This window comes from Pieris napi, chromosome 23 (genome assembly GCF_905475465.1).
Source record: "Pieris napi chromosome 23, ilPieNapi1.2, whole genome shotgun sequence".
Classification (NCBI taxonomy): domain Eukaryota; kingdom Metazoa; phylum Arthropoda; class Insecta; order Lepidoptera; family Pieridae; genus Pieris; species Pieris napi.
Window position 1 is genome coordinate 863,515 of NC_062256.1, and position 24,718 is coordinate 888,232.

Genomic DNA, 24,718 nt, shown 5'->3' on the forward strand with positions numbered 1-24,718 from the left:
GAATTTATTATTTTTGATTTTCAACAAGCTATTAGTATTTTTGCTTAGAAGTAGATTATTTTATTTAAAACACTATTATAATAATTACTTTATATTAACATTATGTAAACTTTTTTATTATTTAATCTTTTGACTACTCGATAATTTCGTAAATTTCGAATAGAATCTGACAAGTAAAATTGTCAGGGGTTTCCCCAAATAACAAACTTAAATAATTTTCTGAAACCATAGCTCATAGATGAGCTGCTACATTGTAAGTTGTATTATTATATTATACACGTATCATATTTTACTTTTAGCTTAATGTTAGAAATTCTAAGAATTCTTTATTACAATCTAGCAAATTGTGTTAGTGTTTATTATTATAGGTAATCTACTCTAATGGTAATGTTTTGCTTGCGAATGAAGCATTAATAACAAACATGTTGGATGTACAAACAAAGAAATCGATAGTCTTGTAGACTACCATTCTAGTCCCGTACAAGATTATCTTTAATGTATTACTAAATCCAAATAGTTGTTAGGTAGCATCTTTAAGTAAGTTTTATGATTTTATAACGGCATCCGACGCTTTTCATAGTCACAAAAACATTTTCATCATAATTAATAATAAAAATAATTTACATCATGATCATTCTACTATATGGGATTATTCATTCATAAAAAGCCAAACAGGAAGAGAAAAACTCGAAAAAATTTTGGAACAGACTTTCATACGTAGTGTCGTAATACATACGTCACTCATTTTAATTATGATGCCGACTATTAAAAGAAAATTAATAAGAGCAAGTATTGCTTTCGCGTATATTATAAATGATTGCCCAAACTCAGGGTTGGGAGACGCAACTCAACAGTTAGCACATACTGCAAACCGTAAATTAAAAATTTATAAAAATCCTACGACATTAATGAAACACTATTTAAATATTTCATACCAGCACAATTTACTAGTTTACATCCGATTAAGACTAGATAGATATATTGTTATAACTTTGTTTAAAGTAATACGTGTACATATGTACAAGTTTGGCTTTTGGTGCTGAGGTCGTGTGTTCGAACCCTGGCTGAATGCAAATGCATTTTAAAAACTACTACGAAATTAATATTTGATGATTAGGGGTGGATTTCTGAATTAATTATTATGTACTTAACGTACAAACGGGTACGAGGCTCATTGATGTTCAGTGATACCGCCGCGCGCCCATGGACACTCACATGAATAAATAAATAAATCGTTTATTTTCCAAGATAGTGGTACAATTAGATCGAACTACAATAAAAATCCGCACAATCAGCCATATATAAATAGGCATGCAAATGTCATATAAATTTTTTGCAATGTCATACAATAAAAACATTAAACATAATGTCATAATAAGAAGTTAAGTCATTTATAATTGTTAAACATTGCTAGAAGGCTCGCAAGTGCGTTGCCGGCCTTTTAAGAAATACGCTCTTTTCGTGGAAATCCACCAGTTTCGATTACTGAAACTAAGTATGTACTAATTGTATGCCGTAAGACAGCAAATAATATATATAGCTTTCTAGTTTTTAAATGTTAGTAGATTAAATACACTTTTAAAGAAAGTATTAGTAGAGTATTTAAACTCAATTTCCAATAACTCAATATTTGCCAAAAAAATTTACTTCAATCATTATATTATTCGTTTCGCTTCAAACTGTGGACGCAAATATAAAATTACGTATTATGAAAATTTTAAAAGATACAGCTAAATAAAATTGACAAACAGCAATATTTTTTTTCTAAACTAATTTAAAATTTTATGGTAAATGTTTAAAAACAAAAATACTATATGATTATTATGAAGGTTTAGTTTAATTATTTTACAGCGAGCATGGCCACGGTTTGTAGTTTATTTTCTGAAAAACATCTTTTTTTTTCAGATTTAATCATACACCCTGAATACATACAGCACATGTTTGGGCAAAGAAAAATCAAGGTAAGTTTCAACATTTTATTTCATATATAAAACTTTAAAAAATACATATCGAATTAAAAACTTATTCCTGTTAAAAATACAAATGCATATACAATGGAATACAGACTTTTCCAGAAGCATTTCATAGATGATAAATATTTAACCTTATATTAAAACCGACCTTATATAAAAACGATTATAGACCTTTAATGTACTAAAATATTGCAACTACATAGGTCATGGTTAGTGAATATGTGAACACCATGTATCTACATAATAATTTAGTTATCTGCTGCATTATAAATTTTTTTTCCATTTTAGGTACATGGTCTTGACATATCATTATCAAATCAATGTATACAAAATGTTGTAAAATTTAACATTCTTAACTTAAAAGTGCCTTTTTAATAGGCCTAATTGAAATAAATGATTTGACTTTATTAAACTGTAATTTCCAAAAGCAAGTGCATAGTAGTTTTTTATACTCCAATTTCATATAAAGTTTCCATCAATATATTTCCTGGTTATTTGGTATGACATGACTTTTTTCTTAAGTTTTTCATGTCTCCTAGGAAGTCACATGGTTATCTAGTCTGATCTGATCAGTTCCACCATACCATAGAGTAATCATATGGTGTTCAACAAATAATTAATTTAGTGTATTATTTAACAGTATGAAAAATAAAGTGTCATTGATGGTAATATGAATAAGCATGGCATTAAAAAGTATAATAGAAGATAAATAACTTGTAATAATAATTTATTTATCAATAAATAATTTAAAATATTGATTTTTATAACTCAGTCTTTGCCTGTATTATCCTAATATAGTCTCAGAGTTTAATTTAGGAGAGATCAAAATCACAAGTAACATCTTGACGTTTGAATACATAGTTAAATGTGTCAATTTTTTTAAATCTTGTCAATTAGCCTATTGTAGTAGCATAAAATTCATTTAAGTATTGTTATAGTATCTATGATATAAAAATTCTTAAGCATAGGCATTATCATTATATATCACTTAGTAAATATGTATTTAAAATTGTATAATTAAACAATGTATAAATAAGTTATGTGTATACAAATATATCCAAAACAAATGTACACCTTTTCTTATGTATATTTAGATTGGTGGTAATACCAAATAAATCTAAGTTGTTTTTTAAATTAACCAATTTATGAAGCCGTTTTACTCATCTTTTATCTGTGGATAGATATAAAATGGTGGTAGCTAATCAAAATACAGAACTTCCAGATTAAACAAATAATAGTGCTCGACTAACCGAGCCTTACAGTTGTCTTAGTCATAATTAAAATTACCTGTTTATATTTTTCCAGGGAATCTTCACTTGTGCAGGTGTAATTAATAAGAGAAGCTGTTCTGGCTGCAGTCAAGGCAGTGAGGGGTCTCCTAGATGTCGCAGGGCCCCATGCTTATGTTTATGCTTGTATGGTATAATATATATAATATACAAACTATATGGTGAGATATTTTGTTTGTGGTCACAATCTTTCAAAATGGGTTGACCAATTTAGATGATATTTTCATATATATTTAGTACATATTTTTGACATGAGCTAAGCATAACATAGTTCACAAGTTAGTCATTCTATAAAATTCACTCCATTTATTGGAGTATAGATATTATTTAGGTGAGCCAGTTTTGATAAAGTTTTCAAAAGATGTCCTTATTTTTAAATTAGCGAGGCGTTCCTTATTACAATCAGCCATAAGAATTTCCGTTTTAACACAAGGAATGTCCTCATTAATTTTAGACTCTCCACTGTCCAAAACAAGTCGCCTTTTCCAATCTCTCTGATCATCTAATATTTTTTTTCTTGCCGCCAAGCGCTCCATGATTTGCGGCAAAATAATTGACTTTTCGTAAATATCAGGACCTTTTGTTAGGTTTTGATTGTTTTCTTTTAATTTCATCTGTTTAGCATATAGTTTTTGATCTTTGACAACAGTTTGTAGTAATTGCCCTGATTTTATTTGGGTAAATTGATTGTTAGATAGCATACTGAGTGCTTTGGGTTTTTTAAGATCCTTCGAATGAGTGACTGGAAGATCGTTATCAAATGGATTAATGAAAGATGCATCTATTGATTTATTAAGGTTTAAAATATTTTTTGCATAATAACATTTGCATTTTATTGGAATTTCTTCTCTTTTAACTTCATCTAATATGTTTCTTCTCATGCTATCAGTGAGTTGTAAGTGACTCGGGTCACTTTTCACACTTGGACAATCTGTTAAATTATTTTGATGTGAAATATCTTTTGAATGGTCTTTTGTTTGATTTGTCATGTAGAAATAATCGTTTTTTAAATCTGCAGTACCTCCTTTTTCAGCTTTTGGTGTTTCTGTTACTATGGGTGGATCATTCTTTAAAGTTGAAAATTTAAAGTTGTTGAACAAAGAAAATTCTGAATTTTCTGGAATGCTTGTGTCTAATTTAGTTATACATGATCTGTATAGAGCATCAAATGTTGCATCTAAATTATTTTTGATTGCATTTTCTTCTGTTGTTTCATTTACATCACTTGTGGAATGGGATGGTACTGTTTGGTGAATGAATTCATCAAAGCTGGGTTTGTCAGTTTTATCTAGACTAGCTGTTACATTATTATTTTCTATATTTTTAACTTCCTGTTTGTCAACATAATTGCCAAAATCAATAAGTGAATTTTTGTCAATGTGAGTTGGTGTTTTTTGTAAATGCTGTGGTGTAACATAGATATTTTGATACAAATCTACTAAATTGTAGTCAGTTTTAGTAATAGTATCTAAGAAAGACCCCATTTCTAGGTTGGCATCTGGTTGTTTTTCTTCTACTGGTGTTAAATCAACAAGGATTCTATCTTTTAAATCAACTTTCTGTGGTTCTAGTACTTCATATGGGTTAAAATTTTGTGATACTGGATCTGTGGGGCAATCCAGTAACAAAGAATCCTTCATTGGCTCCTGCCACATTCTAAAAAAGGTTTTGGTTGTTTAAAGTTTAAGAATACCCAAAGTAAAAGCTTTAAAAAAAACATTTTAAAATATTATTTCCAAAAGGATATTTTTTAAATTGGAGTTCAATTTTCTCTACATTAGTAAGTTACTAAAATTGTTCAAAAATAAAGATTTTTTTAAATAACAATTGATGACTATCAAACGTAAAAAATTAGAACAGATACTTTTAGGTTTCTATATTTGTATTTCAGGGCTAAATATATTAGAAAACTTAAAAATTGTCTCAAACACAATAATAATATTAAACAAAATTACTGAATTTATTTAGTATTAGACATATGTTTGTTCTGTGTTAAGATACACATCTTAACACTGAAGGAATGTTTAACTTGGGTAACTTTATCTTTTAGTCAAAGGTTTATTATTACAGTTAGTAATAATAAATCTTTAACTTAAAGATATACATTTATATCATATTGCACTTAGGTTCTTCAATTTGGGTTTGTTTTTAAATACTTCATCAGTAAGTGTTAGTATTCCACCATATTATTAAGTTATCGGTTTCGAAAAGCACTTCAATTAGTTTGCAAAATATAAGTTTTAAGAATAATCATAAACATAATAGTGTTCAAAAGTTAAACAAAAAATTATTAAGACTTTGATAAGAAACAAACTCTGTGTTGTTGTTGTGCTAAATCGTCAGTACCAAATAACAAAATATTAAAACAAAGTGCATACCTTTTGACTTTTAACTAATATATCTGACTGTGTTTTCAATTGAAGATAACGCCCGGTTTCTGGTGGAAAAGCTTACACAAGACAGCAATATACAATCATTTAAAATGAATAATTACAGTATAGGCCTAATTTCACCAAGATTAATCACTCATTTAATATATTAATAATATTAATTATCTAATCGCGTAGGTAATTTAAAAAATACACATATCATAGACTGTAGAGTAAAGGACTAAAGGATAAGTGAGACTGAAGCATAATTGCTAATTATTGAAGTATCTAGGATTTACAAAACTCTTGACCAACTAACTCATTGCTTTCGTTAAAACTTGTAAGATGTAATGGTATTGCCATGGTAACAATGGATTTCCCATGAATGGAGAAGTTTTATAATGTTGTTAATGTTATATTCAATACAATGTTATTAAAATAAAGATCAAAACTAATTAATCACCGTAATAATTCTTACAAATTCATCAATAAATGATAGCAATAGGTTATTGAAGGTTATCTTAGTGTTTAGGAGAGTGCTTTAGTACAACTTGAAAGACAAGTTGAAAGTTGAAAGGCAAGTGCTTTAGTGCAGGGGGGGTCAACTTTGCATGGGAGAAATAAAATACCAATTTGGGCAGTTATTGCCACTGTCAAGATATAAACATTCATGCTTAAATAAATTTTCTAATAGCATTATAGCAACATTGTCCTAAAACCTAGAAAACCAACATGGCGATTTTACATCAAGGTTGGTGTTGTTGTGGCCCGAAATTTTGTTTTTCCATGCTATTTCGTCATTTTCCCAAACTACGAACGTCGAGTTGAGTTTTTATTCCTCCGTTTATGTTTTGTGCCCGTTTTGAGATAGTGACTCTAGTGCTTCACAGTGAATACGAGATAGTGACTCTTGAAATCTGAAAATGTCGGCCGCTAAAGAAAACCGAAAAGAAGACAGTCGCAGGTGTTCGAAGTGTGGCAAATCCACGGCAAAGGAAAACGTTTCTTTGTTTCGTTTTCCAAATCCCGGAGTTCGGAATCTTTTGCGGTACGTACTAAACTAATTAACTTCTTAGTTAACATCACATGAAATCGATTGACAATATTTCAACCTACAAAAAAAGTTCCAACGTTGACGACGTTGGAACTTTTTTGGCATTCCCCAAGAAAGCAGTCAACAACGTTTGGTCTTTGTTACAACTGTCAAATTGTCGTGGATAAAATACAATGTAGTTCAAGTTCTAGTCGATGGAACCTACGCCTTGAATTTGTCAAGAAGAATTACGTGCTTCTTACTCCTTACCTTTATCTACTACAATTATGCCCGTTTATTTTCAGCTGCACCCTGTGGGCAAAATACCTTTTTCCCTCGGATGAACAGCACACTTCAATAGCTTTTCAAAAAAAGCTGTATGCTGAGCACAGGATGCTGTGCCAAAATCACTTCCACGAAGGTGATTTTACAGATGGCACTAAAGAATCATTGCTAAGAACTGCAGTTCCGCATGAGGTAAGTTGTGAACTTTACTCACCATTGTATTTAATTTAACCAAGATTTGTTATAATTTAAACATAGTGAGTAATAGTTTGAACTATGTACCTACATAAACCTAAAAACATTACGATAGTAAATGAGGACTGTGACTTGATTTATTCTTGAAATTACAGATTAGACCTGTATTCATTCCTGCACTAACATTGCCCGAGAATCTGCAGCCAGCCCCTTCATTGTAGAGAAGAAACTTTTCATTTGAATTACCTAGGTAATACAAAATTATGTTGATTTCGTGTCCAAATAATAATAAGGATCCATAAAAGTGAAATAAATAATAATTCAATGAGAAAACGTTTTTGTTTTATTTCAAGATCATTTGTTAAATATCTAGTGTTCTTTTGGATGCATAGGCCATTTCATTTGTAAGAAAACTCATTCATTTGAGTTTCCTTAAAAATGAAATGGCCTATGCATCCGAAATTAATAAACTTCTGGGGAACCTGGACCTGCTGGCAATTCAAATTTTTGCCGCCATATATTCAAATATTGCCGCCACATGTAGTTTTGGGTGGGTTGATAATAGGTGGCGATACATTCGCGTATTCTAAAATCTGTGTTCCTAGTCGTCGTTCTTCCTTTAGGTAATTGTGTTCTGTGCTTTAGTGCGTTGCGAGTGAACGTTTACATTTCTTCCAGTAGAGTATCATTACAGTGCCACAATGAACGCGCAACGACGTCGGCAAATACGCTCTATTCTACGCAAAATACTAACTGTAGTTATGGAACAAATAGAAGACGAGATTTTATTCGAAATAAATAAACCGAAACGACTGTGGGAGCGTCAATGGATTAACCGCAGATCCATGCTTGGAGGAAGTTCTTTGTTGCTAAAAGAACTGGCTATTGAAGATCATAGGGTATGTTCCGATATACACTGCGAGTACTGTATAGTGCTCCCACTGTTCAAAAATTCGTTCCGCTATGGACTGCCAGTATACAGCCGCAGCGTCCTAGGGAAATATATGACGTCACAAATCCCCGCTATACTTCTACTGCGAGCACTGACGTTTTCGAGGTAAGGTACTCGCAGTGCTTTGATCACGTGATCAATCAAAACCACTTGAATGCCTAACGGCTGATATAACTTACAGTTTAATAACAAACATTTAAAATTCTAACTTACTTTCTTTGTAGTATTAATTCAATTGACAGTTAATATTAATATAGATTTTTTTAATGCGATAATACTCCAATAATAGTTTTTCTTGTTGAATTGAAAAACTTTGATGCACTCATTTGAAAACTGTGTCGAAAAACGAAGCTGACTAGTATACTGGACTGCGTTCCGTTTTAAATTGTAACCAGTATAGCTGGCTATAGAGAAACGGTTTCACAGTATACTAAATTGACGGTACTCTGTACAGTGGTCGCAGTGTATATCGGAACATACCCTAGAATATCGCGATTCGATGAGAATGACAGAAGAATCCTTCAATTGGTTACTAAACAAAGTAAGGCCTGCTATAGAAAAAAATGATACTCATATGAGGAGTGCAATACCGGCCAAAATAAAACTCCAAGCAATTATTTATATTATGCTTGCAACAGGAAATAATTTGAGGAGCCTATCTCATTTTTTCAGAATAAATCTAAATCTAGCCTTTCGTTAATGATTCCTGTAATTTGTGATGCCATCTACAATGCTTTGGAGGAATTTATACAGGTGGGCAAATAAAACATCGTGTAGTTATATTAAATCACATAACTTTAATACTTGAAACTGGGTAATTTCGTCACATAACTTTATAAAACTTTAATAATAAATCACATAACACACATAATACCTACTTTGAAACAATGAAATATTTATTTATATCTATTTAATCCTATTGGAGATTTTATTCAACCCCCTCCCCCATCCCCCAATCTCACGTGAGATTTTTCAAAATGTGGGTTTCTTACGTAACCGCGATGGATTGTTATTGAAAAAAGAAAAAATTTGCTTCGTCCTTTTATTTAGGACTAAAACAAAATAAATGAAATGTTGAGCGTTTAGGTATGGAGTTAGCGGGAAGTTGCAGAGATGGCCTTAAGGGTCAACCGTTTTCCAAAAATAATAATTTATTTAACAAAAATAAAAAAATTGCGTGATATTTGCCGAGACCCCCCCTCTCCAACGTAAGATTAAATGAGATTTGACACGACCCCCCTCCCCCCCTTAAACACCTCACGTAATTTATGCACGCCCCCTAACACACATAATACTTTGAAACAATGAAATATTTATTTATATCTATTTAATCCTATGTAGACATCAAACAAAATTACAAATCAATGTACTTGAAACTGGGTAATTTTGTCACATAACTTTATAAAACTTTAATAATAAATCACATAATACTTTGAAACAATGAAATATTTATTTATATCTATTTAATCCTATGTAGACATCGAAAAAAATTACTAATCAATGTATTTTGTTCAATGTGTACATAGGAATATTTGTCATAGCCTGTGATAAGGTATCATTATTTTGTTGAGCTGCAGTTTGTTGGTCACTAAGATCAAGCAAATCACCCCTATCAAGATTTATTGCAGCGTCGTGGCTGAAATGTGCTTTATCAGATGAAATATTAGGAGTATTTGTCACAATAAGCTCAGAGTGAGGTATGTCAGACATAGATGATTGTCCACTATCTGTAGGAGCTTCTTGAGTAGACGTATGCTCAGAAGTGGTTTGTGTAGGCACATAGCTCGGAGATGGTGTAGACAGATAACTCGGAGATGGTGTACGCACATAACTCGGAGATGGTGTAGGAACAACAGAAGTGCGATTGCAGGTTTTTAATTCCTGCAATCGCACATTAGTAAGATAGGTCTGTATCACGCTTTGCGCCCGCAAAGCATTTTCTAAACTCATGGAGTTTAGATGGACGCCAACACTTTTGCCAAACAATTCGAATTCGTTTGTGCCTTCTTTTTCGATCATTGATCTCGCATTGTTGAGCTCGCTTACCACTACTTTTGCTTTGTCTAGAAGTGAATTCAGACCTCTCATATTTCTTTTTCTTGAAGGGCGGGTTAGATCAGAAACTGGCCTATCGTCAATACAAACAAGCGCATAATTTCGAGCATCTTGATTCTCCTCCATGTTTTCTTTATCCTCAATGGTATTCTGAAATAAAAATAATAGGCTTAAGTCAGTGAAATATTTTCGGCAGCTAGTTAAAATAATACAAATATTCTTTTTTTCTTTCAGGTACCAAGAAACTCTGAAGAGTGGGAGGCAATTGGAAATGGCTTTAGAAAATCTTGGAACTTTCCTGGGTGTTGTGGAGCAATTGACGGCAAGCACGTCGTCATTAAAGTTCCATTTGAAGCAGGAAGCTATTTCTATAATTACAAGCAACAGAATAGTCTTGTATTAATGGCTTTGGTAGATGACAACTCTTGTTTTTCATATATCGATATCTATGGTATGGTATGATATGGAATGGTAGAATATCCGATGGAGGAGTTTTCCGGAACTGCAACTTAAGTGATGTTTTGGAAAATGGCTTGCTACCAGAACATCATGTTATAGTCGGAGATGCTGCCTTCCCTCTGAAGCCTTATTTGATGAAGCCATTCGGAGGACAAAATTTAACACAAAGAGAAAAAAAAATAATTACCGGTTGTCTCGTGCTAGACGTATTGTTGAAAACGCTTTCGAGATATTAGTTAGTAGATTTCAAATATTCGGAAAACCACTGCCTTATCGCCCAAACACTGTTGATAAAATTATAAAAGCTTGTTGTGCTTTACACAACTGGCTCAGAATCATCAAAAGTTCGATATTAGAACATACAATGGACTTTGAAGACACTGAGAACGAATATTTTGTAGAAGGGAGCTGGAGACAGTTACCTTCAGAGGGACTTGTGCCAATACCTAGACACATGTACAACCATTCGTCGCAAAACGCACCTCAGGTCAGAGAAAAGTTTGCAGACTATTTTATGGACGAAGGATCTGTCTCCTGGCACGAATGATACATTAATTTTTATGTAAGAAAAAAATCATACCATATTACTCTGCGTCTTTCTATTTTCTAGGTTTACGCTTTGTAACACATCGTGTAGTATGTCGAACCATTTTACATTCGGCTTGTATATGGAATCTGCTCCAGCTCCAGATTTCATTGAGTCGTTAATTTTCTTTACCTCTTGTGAATAAGTTGATCTTATGTTTTTAATCTGAAATACAAAACAAACTCTTAATAGAAAAATTGTTGTTATTATTATAACTTCATAACCCCCCTCACACACCCACATGCACATACATTTGAATCGGTAGTTTCAAAAAGAACATTAGTCACAATCTGCTTACTTTTCAGGAGACATAAAAAACTGATTTTGCAGAGTATTTTCTTTTGAAGTCTTGTAGATTTTTCTCACAAATTATTGAATTAATTAGTCTGAAGTAGCACATCTATAGTTTTTTATTGTACTACTTGTATTTTTTTTAGATATTTACATTTATAATATTTGGACTTGTGTTGTTACTGCAACTAATATGGACTTATGTTCTTTTATCACAGTAGGAATGTAAAAACTAGATTTTTGGATGGACATGTGTTCTTTTGCTACTCTAGTGGATAAAAAAAGAATGTAGGTCATTTCATTTATTGTTAACTTAAATTTAATATAATATTGTTAACTTAACTTAACTTATTGTTAATCTTATTTGATGGACTTATTATGATCTTAAGTCTTATTATGATAAATAGGGATTATGTAATGATTTATTTACTTATATGTTTGTTGGAACGCTAAATATAAACATGCTTATGTGGGAAGAATATTTTATTTTATAACTTATATATATCACTTATCCTATATTATATTATTCCATATCATCCACTGTTTGGGATAAATATTCTTTTGAAACTATCCAAGTTATTTATGTTGTTTCTGCAAAGTTCTTACACACCTCAGTGGGACTAATGTTGTTTCTGCATCTACTGACATTTTCAATCCCACGTAGCTCCAGTGATATTCATCGGACTAATGTTCTTTCTTTAGGGATTTATAGATCTACCCTGGGTAGGGTGATGGGTAAGGGTGCCATAGACAACAATAACTCAAAACACACAAATTTGGACTAATGTTCTTTTTGAAACTACCTATTCATTTACCATGCGGGATCAGTGAACCATTTAATAAATCAGTAGAAACTACTATAGGGTCAGGTGGGGTAAATGCGAGTACCGTAACTAGATTGACACATTCAGCTATATGTTATTTTGTGGTCTTAAAAAATCAATCTTAAAATTTAAAATTCTAATAGTGTAGATAGTTTCTAATCTGGGGTAATAGCAATAAAATACGCAAAACTTTACGTGTAGAGATGCCAGCACTAGTTTCTTTTGTGTGTAAACAGTTAAAGTTATGGTATTACATTTGCCCCGTTCATGCATTTACCCCACCTGACTATACTAGAAAAGTTACAAAAATTACATTTACAGATTTGATAAATCACATAATTAATTAATGACATTAATTACTCACTTTTGTGATAACCGCGTTAACGTCGAAGCCAGGAATACCCATAGCTTCTTTTAAGGCAGTGTATGCCGAATGCCTAGCCTGTTTGTTTTTATATGCTAGGTTTTTAATGTTCCACAAACATTCGTGAACCACATATTCAGACACAAATTTGATAGTTGTATCTTCCGACCATTTAGCCATCTTTAAAATCAAAAACGCGTTTCACCGTTCACGGCACTTATGCACTCTCCTAAAGATTTTACTAATTTACGTGTTTACAGTTTACACACAACGAGAACGAGGGAAGATCTCGGGGGGTGCGCGGGCGCGGGAGGGGTATCACTTGAAACAAAAATAAAAAGCGATTCTATTTTGATTCAACTTGAAAGTCAAGTAGAACCGTACTAAAGCAAGTAGCGTTTACATGTTTCAACTAAAGTACTATCCTAAAGCACTCTCCTAAACACTAAGATAAAGTAAATCGGCCATCGTATCTCCGTAGTAGTTTCTTTTTTTTTGAGTTTATGGTAGTAGTAAGGTCTTTTCCGATCAGTGTTGCCAGATGGTCTCGGCGCGCGACGTACCCCTAGACTAATTTGATTTCCCCCCAGAAATCCCCTAGAATGCTTGATGTTTTTTTTGGAGTTTATGGCCTGGTATCTAGGCCTTTAGGCCATGACGTCATTTGATCTATTCGACATGGCAGCACTGTGCTTAGGAGTTTGAGAGCCAAATTTAGGGGTAATCAAGATGTCCAGGGGATAATTCCCTCAATAAGTTTTTTTTTTAAAGCGCTATATAGGTATATAGACATGTGGGATCTCTGCATCTTCTACCGCATTTAACATGGTGACTGTTTAGAGCAGTTGTTCGGACAAATACCTGCAGTTGAGTTTCATCAGCGGACGTTATGGCAGAATACAAAATACCATCTGTATCACCTCGACGTCCGTCATTCCACAACTAATCGTTTTTGAGGCAATTTTTGCGCGCACCACTATGTTGAACTACCCACTGAAGTGAAGTATTTCCGAATCAATTAAACTTAGGATCCTTCAAGAAAAGAGCGTGCCATTTCTTAAAAGGCTGGCAACGCACTTGCGAGCCTCCTGGCAATGCTGTCAATTAAATCAAAATCAAAATACGTTTATTCAGTTTAGATGCGTCTTAGCGCATGCTTATCAAATATCAAAACGTTTAGAAAATTTGTGAAACAGCATGACTACGCCTGTTCGCAAAACTACCTTGGCCTTGTTCTGAGAAGAACGGGCAAGAAACTCATCAAGTTTTACTCTCCCACTACATTAAAATTATTCAAAGGAAAATATCATAAACCACAAGGTCATTAAAGTCACATAAGGAAGAGTGATGTGTTCTGTAATTTACCACATTTACTATTACACACATAATCTATCTTATATAAAATTCTCGTGTCACAATGTTCCTTCCCATACTCCTCCGAAACAGCTCGACCGATTCTTATGAAATTTTTTATACATATTCAGTAAGTCTGAGAATCGGCTACTATATATCTTTTAAACCCCTAAATGGTCAGGGTGGACCACCCCTAAATTTGAATTTTTTTAATAATGTTTTTTGTTTTAATTTTTTTTATGATTCAGCATATAAAAATACATACAGCCCTTAATTTTCACCCCTTTACAATCAACACCTATTTTTTATTAAAATCTTATGACTTGAACTCTAAAGGTTATATAGAGAAAAATTCACAGAAAAACCTAAAAAGTTTTCATTCTGGAAAACCGAATAGTCTCTGGGGTAGCATAGCAGAATGTTCCATGTTGGTATGTACTAAAGAGGTAGGCTAAGTAAAATCACATTAAGGAGAAACGATGTTCGTGGAGACAGCTAGTTAATAATACACAACTTTATAATTTTGACCCCTTGCCGTGTCATACATCCCCGAAGAAAAATTGCTTAGACTATGTTATTAATACAAAAAAATAAAAGAAAAGCATGAGTCAACTAGATACCGACAGAAGCACCTGCTCACAGGCATGGCGCATGAATCAGCCTTTGCTTCGCTTTGAGAGTGTCCATGGTTGGCGGTATCAGATAACATCAGTTGAGCTTCCCGTTTGCCTCCTGTTATATAAAAATAATTATATTAAAGCAAGCCTTTAACCTCTCAATGTTTTTCTTTACCGTTCAAACAAATGATATATGCGCACAAAGAAAAGTCCATTGATGCACAGCCGGGAATCGAACCTACGATCTCAGGGAGGTCGTCGAAGCGTGTAACAATTTTTTTCTTTAAAGCGCAACTTTAAAGTTCTATAATTTTTTAATTCTTGAGATATTTTATAGATTCTTTCACGTGATTGTTTTATTTAACTTAATGTTTATAATTGATCTGTAAAAACATTGAAACTTCTTATTCCTTTGTTCATTTTCATTGATTCATTCATTCGTTGATAGTCTTATAGTTACAGACAATAATTTTAATGCTCACAGCAGCACGGCAGTTGACAATAGACCTAACGTTCTTCAATGCTGTCAAAACTCAAATACCTAGCTGTCACGCTTGGTCGGAGTCGGCGAATTTTGAATGGGTGGTTGAACGCCTTGCGCAGTTGCATCTTCGCTTTCGCATTCCCGGATAATTTAGAACTATTTACCGAATAAGAGTATGAAATAAGGTATTAATAATCACAGATTCAAATATATGTTTCATGTTATTATATGATTATTACATTTAAGTGTATAATAGCTGTTAAAGATCCTATTATTTATCTTTACAGGCATCTGCGATGTTAATGTTTATGTGTTTATTATATTTTAGAGATGTGCTAAAGCCTTTTATTTTGATTATTTAAGTGAATTACTTCAAAATTCAAATACAACTGCGCTGTTAATGTCATTATGCAATACAGTTAATCTAATTAGATTCTAAGGTTAAATATAATCCGAAGTTTCTTTGTTGAAGCAGAGGAATTTTTATTACCTATTAACAACAGAAATTAATCGAAAATATTCAGGTAATACAAATTTACTATACACTGTCTCTATGGTGATTGGTGGCTTAGGCGATTATTGTTTATTGGTATTACTTAAGTTTAAAGAAACATTTGATGTAAGAAATAATGTATACTAATATGCCTTATACTTATACCTAAGAAAATATATAGATTTTTGTTGATAAACCTGTACAGTTAGTGTCATATTACCTTTGTTCTTGATAATGTCTTATCAACAAGTCTTTGTATTGATACTTAGAATTCCATTGTTCAAACAATGCTTCAATGTTTGAGTATCACAGAAAATACAGGATCCTTAATATGGTTTTTTACTAGTTACATTCCTTGTTTTAACTTTAATTTCAGTTCAAAGAAATTTTTTTATTATGTTAAGTGGAGTTTAAATAATATTACCCAAAAACTTATATATGAGCTACGTAAATTGTAAAAAATGATAATATATTATACAAAACCACATTTTACAGAATGGAGTCGTGCTCTCGTCTCACAGCAGCGGAGGGTGGTGCCAGGCTGGCAGCTGCCGCTGGTACCAAGAATGTAATGATAACTGAACATACCAACTTCATTCCTACTTCCTTATTGATTGAATGCGCTCATGGTATACGCGGGTAAGTTAAGAAAATTACATTTTTAAATCTCATATACTGATGACCTGCATGAAGAATCAATAATTATCATATTCTTGCCAATTATCAATAGAAAGTGATTGAAATTATATTTATTTACACTTATATGTAATAATATATATTTTTAAGGTAACTATTTCTAGATATAAAAACACATACATGTATATTTATGTGCTATGCTACTTGTGTCTCTATAATCCTTGTTCTACAACAGATGCATAATCTATATATTCTACACTAGCAAACTCCGTTTCGCCACCAGATGGCTTCGTTTTAAGATTTCGTTTGGTGATCCCGCTTTTCCGTTAAAATTTTTCCTGAATTTTCTTTACTATAAACCCACGGAGCCCGAGACCTTTCCAACGATTGCAAAACCGTGGAAATCGGTTCGTGCGTTCTGGAGTTATAGCGTCAGGAAGGAAAACCCGACTTATTTTTATATAGTAGATAAACAAATAAAACCTTACTATAAATTATTTACAATTTTTATTTATTATTTCAGAACCCTGTTATCAGGCTTCAAGCGCTCTGTTTATATCGCCCGATCATCTCGAATTGCCTGTGTGGCTCATGAGCTGATTATCCTAACAGATCTTCAAGTGATTGGAGTGAAGGATTATAATGAAGTACAGGATTGGAAACAGGAGTTGGAAAATAGGCAGGTGAGATTAATAGTCTTCTTTATATTACATATCAAATATCAATGTTATCAATTATGATATGTATGTTATGTTATCTTGGCATATAATATCATATGTGTGTGTATTCAATAATATTTTCCTTTTTTTTAGGTGTTGGTATGCACATCGACAGTGTTCAACAAAATACTGGAGAATAATTTACTTAAGATGACAGATGTTAATGTTTTAATCATTGATAGCTGTCATTTAGTTTTTAGAGACATGCATTTGCAACGTGTAAGTATTAGGAATATTGTAGAAAAATTATAACATCTTTTAATGTACTATATGTGGATTGTTTTACTCTGTTTCTCCAATCAATTAAACAGTTATTCATAGAACATTCTGGAAGGCTCTCAGTGCATTAATTATTAGGGGATAGTTCCTAACACCAATTTGGGGAATCTGTGGAATGTTAACTAATCTAGTACTTTATATAGATACTTTTTTATATATGTATAACATAAACCTGTATTGATTATTAAATAGACTCCGAAGAATGACGTTGATTATTCTATTATACAAAATTTATTTTTAGACTTTAAATTATTTACTCAAATCATAACCATCAGATTACAATACTTAAATAATATGTTTGATATATACATATATATTTATGTAAACAACTAAACTGAAAACTGTAGCAATGTTTACACATAGTATATGAATAATAATAAATATTATTTATACTAAATTACCATAGTTCTGATAAATTTTTTTTTAGATAATGCAACTTTACAAAGACTGTGATAATGATAACAGACCTAGAATTTTGGCCATGACCTATCCATTATTTCAATCAGCTAAAGATAATATGGAAAATAATGACAATTCTGAAAATGATATATCTATTAAAAGTATTAATGATGAAAATAAATCAGAGACCAATATAAGAAGAATAAGTGAAAATGAATTAAAGAACAATGATGTGAATCAAAATTTAAATGAAATTTCAAAGGAAAAAATAAATGATTCACCAATTGACCAAGTAGATGATAAAATAAATATCAATATTAAATTAGGTGATGAAATTAATAAAGATAATAAGGATGCAATTGATGAAGTTGGTAAAGGTGAAAAAGAAACCAAAGAAAGCGTAGATTGTGATTTGATTGAAGATGTGATAGAAAATATTGATGAAATAAAAACCAAAGGTCAAGATAAATCATTGTGTATTGATTATGATAATAGTTTGATGCAAGTTTATAAAAATTCTGATGACTTTGACATGTATGAAAAGTTGGAATGGAAAATTGAGGAAATGGAAAAACAACTTTGCTGCGAAATGGATCTTGCTGAAGATATTGACGGTGGAAAAAGGTAAACAAATATATTTAAACAACAATTAGGATGTAAATAGATGTGATTATATATATATGTATAGCGTCTTATGAATCACGACAGAAATATTTATTAATAATTTTATTTATTTACTAGCTTACAGACCTAGCAGACGTTGTTTTGCCATGTATAGTATTTCTAGGAAACATTTTTTTTAGTTCAGTAAAAATAACTACCTACTATAATAAAAATAGGGGTTGATTGTAGAGGGGTGAAAATTAAAGGTTAATTAATTAATTAAAAAATTGGGGTGAACCTTAACATTAAGGGGGGTGAAAAATAGATATCCGATTCGCAGATCTAACCGATATGCATACAAAATTTCACGAAAATCTGTCGCGCCATTTCGGGGAGTAAATACAAACACCGTGACACGAGAATTTTCTATATTAGATAAAGCTCACTTACAATAAAATATATTTGTTTAACTTACACAGAAAATATTACATTACAAAATCAGAAAAAGCACCATTAAGAAGGAAATCCTTTTATAAATGATTAATAAAAAAAAAATCTTAATGAATTACTATTTCAATTTCAGGTTATCACCGTCCTCAACAAAACCAAAAGAGGTGATTGTCGAGTATGGTGATGTATGTGACAAAATCTCGGATCCATATAAGGACTTAGAAACATTCATGAGAAATACAATCAATGATGCTTTTCAGTTTATTAATGAGCATAGGTAAGCTTCTAACATCTTTGAATAATTTATTATAATTTAAATCACCGCTGAGAAATTGAGGGTTCATTCGTTCGAGACCTTCGTTATTTAATAAAAGCTGAAAGTTCTGTGCGCGTCCCCTATACAGGTAAGAACGACCAGAGACTATAGAGTTTGGGTAGTGGTTACTTGGGTAGGTAACAGGTAGTAAAGTATTCAGCTCAATTTTGAAGTTATACTTCTTCAGGCGCGTTATGAAAAATTGATGAGAGTGAAATTTTACGATGCGCGAGCACCGTGACACAAAATTAACAGAATGAAGTTGGATGCTACGGCATTGGACATAATTTAAAAACAACATTCGAATAATAATAGAATTTATGTGACGTGGTATGACATGAATCAAACACATTTTGAGTGTTGTTTGATTAATAATGTGTATATGCGTTTTGCCAATTAGTCAAGATGCCATAGAGACGGTCAGGTTAGGTTGCTCATTTCTCAACATCATGGAGAGTATCCAGAGTTGTTCGGATTAGATCTGCAGCTGATTTTCATCATCGGACGTCGAGGCAGAATACGAAATACCACCCGTATCACCTCGACGTCCGTCGTTCTGCAACTAAGCGTATTTTAAGGCAATTTTTGTCGCGCACCACCAATATTCGACTTCCTTCAAGAAAAGAGGGTACCAATTCTTAAAAGGCCGGCAACGGACTGGCGAGTCCTCTGGCATTTGAGTGTCCATGGGCAGCGATATCACTAAACATCAGATGAGGTTCCCGTTTGCCCCTTGTTCTATAAAAAATATGATTGTGTTTTTAATCTCAGCTATGTCGAGTCAAACCTTATCTATAAATATAGTTTAGATATCTTAATATATATAAATCTCGTGTCACAATGTTTGTCCTCAATGGACTCCTAAACTACCGAACCGATATCAATCAAATTTGCACACCGTGTGTACTTTGATCCAACTTAAAAGATACGGTAGTTTAAATCTCAAATTATAGTCGGAATATTATTTTATTGCAAAATATTTGTTTATTATTTGATACAATTCTAACAGATGGCGCTGTGTTATAAGTATCAACGTTTCACATAAGCTATCTACCTTTCACATACGTTCTCCTACCGTTTCCTTTGAATAGTTTGCTACTATGTAATATAACAAAAACCTTAGCCACAGCAACGCTTGGCCGAGTGTGCTAGTATGTTATACATAGTAAAAATAATTACTATTTTTTATATCCAGATACGACCCCACAGAAATATATGGTGATGAACTTTATGAGGAATTTATGAACATTCCTGACCCCACTATCGAACCCAAAGATATATTTTGCCAGTTTCTCTATGTTTTGGATGAGTTGGGTATGTATACTGTTAATACTTTTGTGTGTTGAGAGTTGACAAATCTGCTAAATATTAGTACAAGTAGATGATCAGTCTCATATGCCTATTGGTTCTTCAGAATGTTTTCCCAGCGTATGAGCATGTATTATTGAACAAACATGCAGTTGTGAAATATATTAAATCCATAGGTTTACGCTGTTGATATTAAATCATTATAGTATTTTTCTATTATACTAACTAAAACTGTTAAGATTTCAATTATTATATAAGCAGTCAAAATCTGTTTTAACGACATCGAAGGGACTACTCATATTTGGTCGTAAAAACCGATAGTCGTAACAGCCGATGACGTTGTTATTAAGAACCTTATACAATAGAATTCAGCATTCTTTTGATTGTGGTCAATATAACCGGTTTGTTGTTCTAAACGATGTCTTCGTAAACGGTTTTGACTGTATATTCATAGTATTGTATTTTCAGGTCCCTATGCAGCCGACAAAGCAGCATTTTCTTTATTAACGAAACTGGAAAAACTTAAAATAAAAGTGCCATATGAACGCCATTTTCTTCTTCTATGCCTCTGTACGTCCGTGTTCGTGAAAATAAGGTGCTACGCCGATTTCATATTTTCAAAGTATGAATCGGATTGGGAGAAACTTGCCGTGTTCTCAACACAAAAAGTATTGAGATTTGCAGCGATTTTAGAACAATTTCGTCCTGATGATACGAAACACGATAAAGTAGAAGTTAAAATTAATCAGGCAATTTGTGAAAATGAAAGTAACAAAACTGATACTAATAATGAAGGGAATAATGTCTCCAATATACAAATTAATGATGTAAACAATGATGCTAGTGAAATTCCTTTAAGCAATAAATTTGAAAGTCATCAAGCAACATCCAACCAATCGTGTTGTAATGAAGTTACTAGTCAACATACAGATAATGAAGTTCTCGAACCGAAAGTTATTAATAAAGATAATCCAACTACCTTTGACAATACAGGCCTGAAAATATCTAGAACAATAGAATTATTAGATGAAATTAATAAATGCGATTTTACGTCTTTAGGTGATAAAATTGAAGACACAGTTAATGTTATACAATGTGATTTAAAAGAATTTGATGCCAACTATAGAAACGAAACTATGGAGACTGACAGTAGTTTAAACGAACAAGCAAGTTTAAATAGTGTTAATGAAAATGATGAAAATATAGATAAAAGTAATAAAACAGTTAACAAAGAAATAACTCAGATTAAAATAATTGAAAATATACAAAACGACGAAGTTGAAAATAATGATATTGCAGTACACACAGTGGAACAAGGCCATTCCACAGATGTAGAAATTAAATGTGACAGACTCGCAGATACTCAAAGTAATAAGAATGCTACAAATGATTTAGAGATTAGCAATACAAATAAAGAGAAAAGTAACAATGATAATGATGAAATAAATAACAGTGACGAATCGAATCAAGTGAATGTCAAACAAGTGTCAAACAATGAAGTCGCAGGAAATAGCAGTGCTCTAGTGAAAAGTGATGTGAAAACCAGTGAAAATGACGATCCAAAGACATTTAAAAGAGGACGAGGTCGGGGCAGAAGGAAGCTGAATGTGAAAAGTCAATTGCAGACAAGTGATTCCTTGTGTGGTATTGTGTTTATGAATGAACCGTTGATGGCGAAAATTATGTTCATGGTTATTATTGTAAGTATTCTATACCTTTGGGAGCGTTCAAGTATTACGTAACGAATTTGGGGGGGGGGGGTCCTTTTGTAAAACGTTACGATGCGGGGCGGGGATTGAATTACGCGTTACTGTTAATATTATTATCGACTTTCCAGTACTTTACACCACATAATGGTAACTTTTAGGTATAAAGAGTTACGAGATGGTCACGAAACGTTTTACTATACTTGGGTACAGAAAAACGTTACGGCGCGTTACATGTGGGGGGGGGGGAGGGTGTGTCAATAATCTTCAAAAATTGCGTGACGTAATACTTGAACGCTACCTTTATATCTCGTGCTTTTTTAGATAACTAGATGACCTGGTGAACTTCGTATCACTTACATATATTTCTGGAAAATGCGGTCAAAAGTCAAAACAAAACTACATCATTAAATACATAAATCGCAGCTTAATAAACCGTTCAATTAACAGCTAGCCTTTTAACTAAACAGCTCCGTTTAACTAGCGGCCTGAAAGATATCCAGTTGACAAACAGCGAGGCAAATGACTTGGATTGATGACGTTTTATAACTTGCCTAGACTGTTGACTGTTAAATTTAGTTCCACTTTGTCACTCTCAAACTCGAAACGCAACTCTTCAAATTGTCAATATGGCGTCGGCAAACCGCAACTTTGTTGGTGTTTTTCAAAGTTTAATGAAAAACAACAAGTAGAATGGAAGAGTAGTGACAATAATCATGAGAGATAAGCTGTGATCTAACTCAAGCAGTTTAATTTTAGATATATTATCTTTTTTATTTCTGCCACATCACTTTATCGTACGAATGGCCTAAGCTTTAGTCAATCAGTTTATTAAACGTTGTTACAAACGCTACGGCTCAAATATCTTTCAGGCCGCTAGTTAAACGGCGCTGTTTAGTTTAAAGGCTAGGCGATTAAATCAACGGCTTAATAAGAGAGTTGGTTGCAATATTTTTACTATAACTAGCTGACCCGGCAAACGTTTTGCCATATATATTATTTCTAGGAAACATTTTTTTAGTTCAATAAAAATCTACTATACTAAAAAATGGGGGTTGATCGTAGAAGGGTGAAAATTTTGGGTTGTATTTTTTAATGCCACAATAAATAATAAATAAAAAATTTATTCAAAAAGAAAAAAAATATTTTGGGGTGGATACCCCTTAATCACTTAGGGGTTTGAAGGATAGATAGTAGTCGATTCTCAGACTTACTGAATATGCATAAAAACATTCATAAGAATCGGTCGAGCCGTGTCGGAGGAGTATGGAAACGAACATAGTGACACGAGAATTTATTCACAAATATTTGTTTAAGTTAATGAAATAATATAATGTTTTCCCAGGATATGTCCCGTTCTCGTCCATCACTATCACACCTCTGTGCTCAGTACTGCGCCGTGGAGACAGTGCAAGAGCCAAGAGAGCATCAAAGACAAGGAAGGAAGCAAGAAGATGTTTTAAAGAAGTAAGTTTATTATGTTCTCTTTAGATTTACTTTTACTGTAATTAAAATATTCCTTCCATATTCTGGGAGCTCATTCAATTCGTCAAATACTGTGTTATACTATACAATTTTTAAAACTTTTGTTATCAATATAATATTCTGATCAATTTAATGAATCCTTATATATATATATATTTAATACTAGCGGACCCGACAGACGTTGTCCTGTCTTAAGTATGAATATTAATTTCAAATTGGTATAATTAATTAAAAAATATTTCAGAAACAAAGTGTTTATTATTCTAATGCTTTATGATATACAACATTCTTTGTTTGTTTTTCTGGCTCGCATATTATTATATTATCACTATAATAACTCCGATCGAGGCATTTATTTTAAACGATATTCATTTTTCTTACATCCTCTTTGACGATATTTGCAGCACGCATTCTGTCAATGTTATGTCAAACGCCATAAGGTTACATGAAAAAGTTCGAATTGTATGGTGGTTAAGTATACTTAAATTTTCTAATTTTCCGCGCAATTTTTTCTAATAAAAGTAAAAACTTTTATAAGAACCTTCTCCTGACAATTACAAACACAACAAAAAAAAATCAGACAAATCGGTTAAGCCGTTTTCATGTTATGTCGTGACAACGCAAAAAGGGGTTTCATTTTTATATATATATATATATATATATATATGTTATAACTGAGCATATATACCGACACTTGCCCGTTTCGGAATATAAAGACTATATTATTATTATTAGGACTAATTTGCTAGCTTTTAATATTTATTTATTTAAATTCTGAACATTTTTTACAACAAACAACATGTGCAATAATTACTCATTTGACTCGTTCGGTTGTTTACGAATTGACTCGATGATTGACCACAAGTGCCCGAAATGGGATGGTCGGGTCGGAGTAGGGAATAGAGTATAAAAGAGGTTGTAACACATGCGCACGGGCAATTCCTTTGTTGAAATTATACAATTTACGTAAAATCTGTGAAGTGAATTATATTGAATCAAGTCATCATTGGAGTGTTTAATTTCCTACCCTAACAACTATAGTCGTATTTTTAATTAGACGAAGCCAACTGACAGTAGCTAATGTCACTTTGTAAAATAATGTTGCCATATTTAATGTAATAGTGATGCGTTCAGTTCTTGTTCAATCAGATGAATGAACAATGCGTGTGAATAGTTAATCATTTCAAACAATAAA

General features: G+C 32.3%; 3 protein-coding genes and 2 long non-coding RNA genes across 9 annotated transcripts in view; 3 read left to right on the plus strand and 2 right to left on the minus strand.

The window, feature by feature from the left end:
• The first annotated feature begins 55 nt into the window (after positions 1–55).
• On the plus strand, positions 56–11,408 carry LOC125061156. 2 transcript variants are annotated; one of them, XR_007118995.1, is made up of 4 exons: positions 56–537; positions 1,906–1,961; positions 3,279–3,423; positions 10,386–11,408. It is a non-coding gene; the product is annotated as an uncharacterized LOC125061156 (long non-coding RNA). The 2 variants fall into 2 exon arrangements; XR_007118996.1 differs by lacking the exon at positions 10,386–11,408 and having other exon boundaries at positions 56–368; positions 3,279–3,417.
• On the minus strand, positions 2,856–5,884 carry LOC125061150. 2 transcript variants are annotated; one of them, XM_047666375.1, is made up of 2 exons: positions 5,641–5,884; positions 2,856–4,918 (listed from the first exon to the last, which is right to left on the minus strand). In XM_047666375.1, exon 2 carries the CDS (start codon positions 4,915–4,917, stop codon positions 3,586–3,588), a length of 1,332 nt encoding a protein of 443 aa, XP_047522331.1. In that variant the 5' UTR covers position 4,918; positions 5,641–5,884; the 3' UTR covers positions 2,856–3,585. The 2 variants fall into 2 exon arrangements, with proteins under 2 accessions (XP_047522331.1, XP_047522332.1); XM_047666376.1 differs by having other exon boundaries at positions 5,367–5,884.
• LOC125061155 lies at positions 6,349–7,477 on the plus strand. Its single transcript, XR_007118994.1, has 3 exons — positions 6,349–6,679; positions 6,970–7,141; positions 7,300–7,477. It is a non-coding gene; the product is annotated as an uncharacterized LOC125061155 (long non-coding RNA).
• On the minus strand, positions 8,871–13,156 carry LOC125061152. 3 transcript variants are annotated; one of them, XR_007118993.1, is made up of 4 exons: positions 12,676–13,156; positions 11,191–11,361; positions 9,528–10,301; positions 8,871–8,970 (listed from the first exon to the last, which is right to left on the minus strand). XR_007118993.1 is itself a non-coding variant. In XM_047666378.1 (3 exons), exons 1-3 carry the CDS (start codon positions 12,853–12,855, stop codon positions 9,594–9,596), a joined length of 1,059 nt encoding a protein of 352 aa, XP_047522334.1. In that variant the 5' UTR covers positions 12,856–13,156; the 3' UTR covers positions 9,389–9,593. The 3 variants fall into 3 exon arrangements, 1 of the variants encoding a protein (XP_047522334.1); XR_007118992.1 differs by having other exon boundaries at positions 9,392–10,301; XM_047666378.1 differs by lacking the exon at positions 8,871–8,970 and having other exon boundaries at positions 9,389–10,301.
• A 2,027-nt stretch (positions 13,157–15,183) lies between these two features.
• LOC125061251 (endoribonuclease Dcr-1) overlaps positions 15,184–24,718 on the plus strand; it is a 45,605-nt gene continuing 36,070 nt past the window's right edge. The window contains exons 1-9 of the mRNA XM_047666583.1: positions 15,184–15,314; positions 16,118–16,261; positions 16,782–16,941; positions 17,071–17,196; positions 17,684–18,279; positions 18,842–18,985; positions 20,220–20,338; positions 20,801–22,032; positions 23,384–23,505. Of these exons, the coding sequence (XP_047522539.1) occupies positions 16,119–16,261; positions 16,782–16,941; positions 17,071–17,196; positions 17,684–18,279; positions 18,842–18,985; positions 20,220–20,338; positions 20,801–22,032; positions 23,384–23,505 (2,642 nt within the window). The 5' untranslated portion in view covers positions 15,184–15,314; position 16,118. The remainder of the gene's footprint in view (positions 15,315–16,117; positions 16,262–16,781; positions 16,942–17,070; positions 17,197–17,683; positions 18,280–18,841; positions 18,986–20,219; positions 20,339–20,800; positions 22,033–23,383; positions 23,506–24,718) is intronic.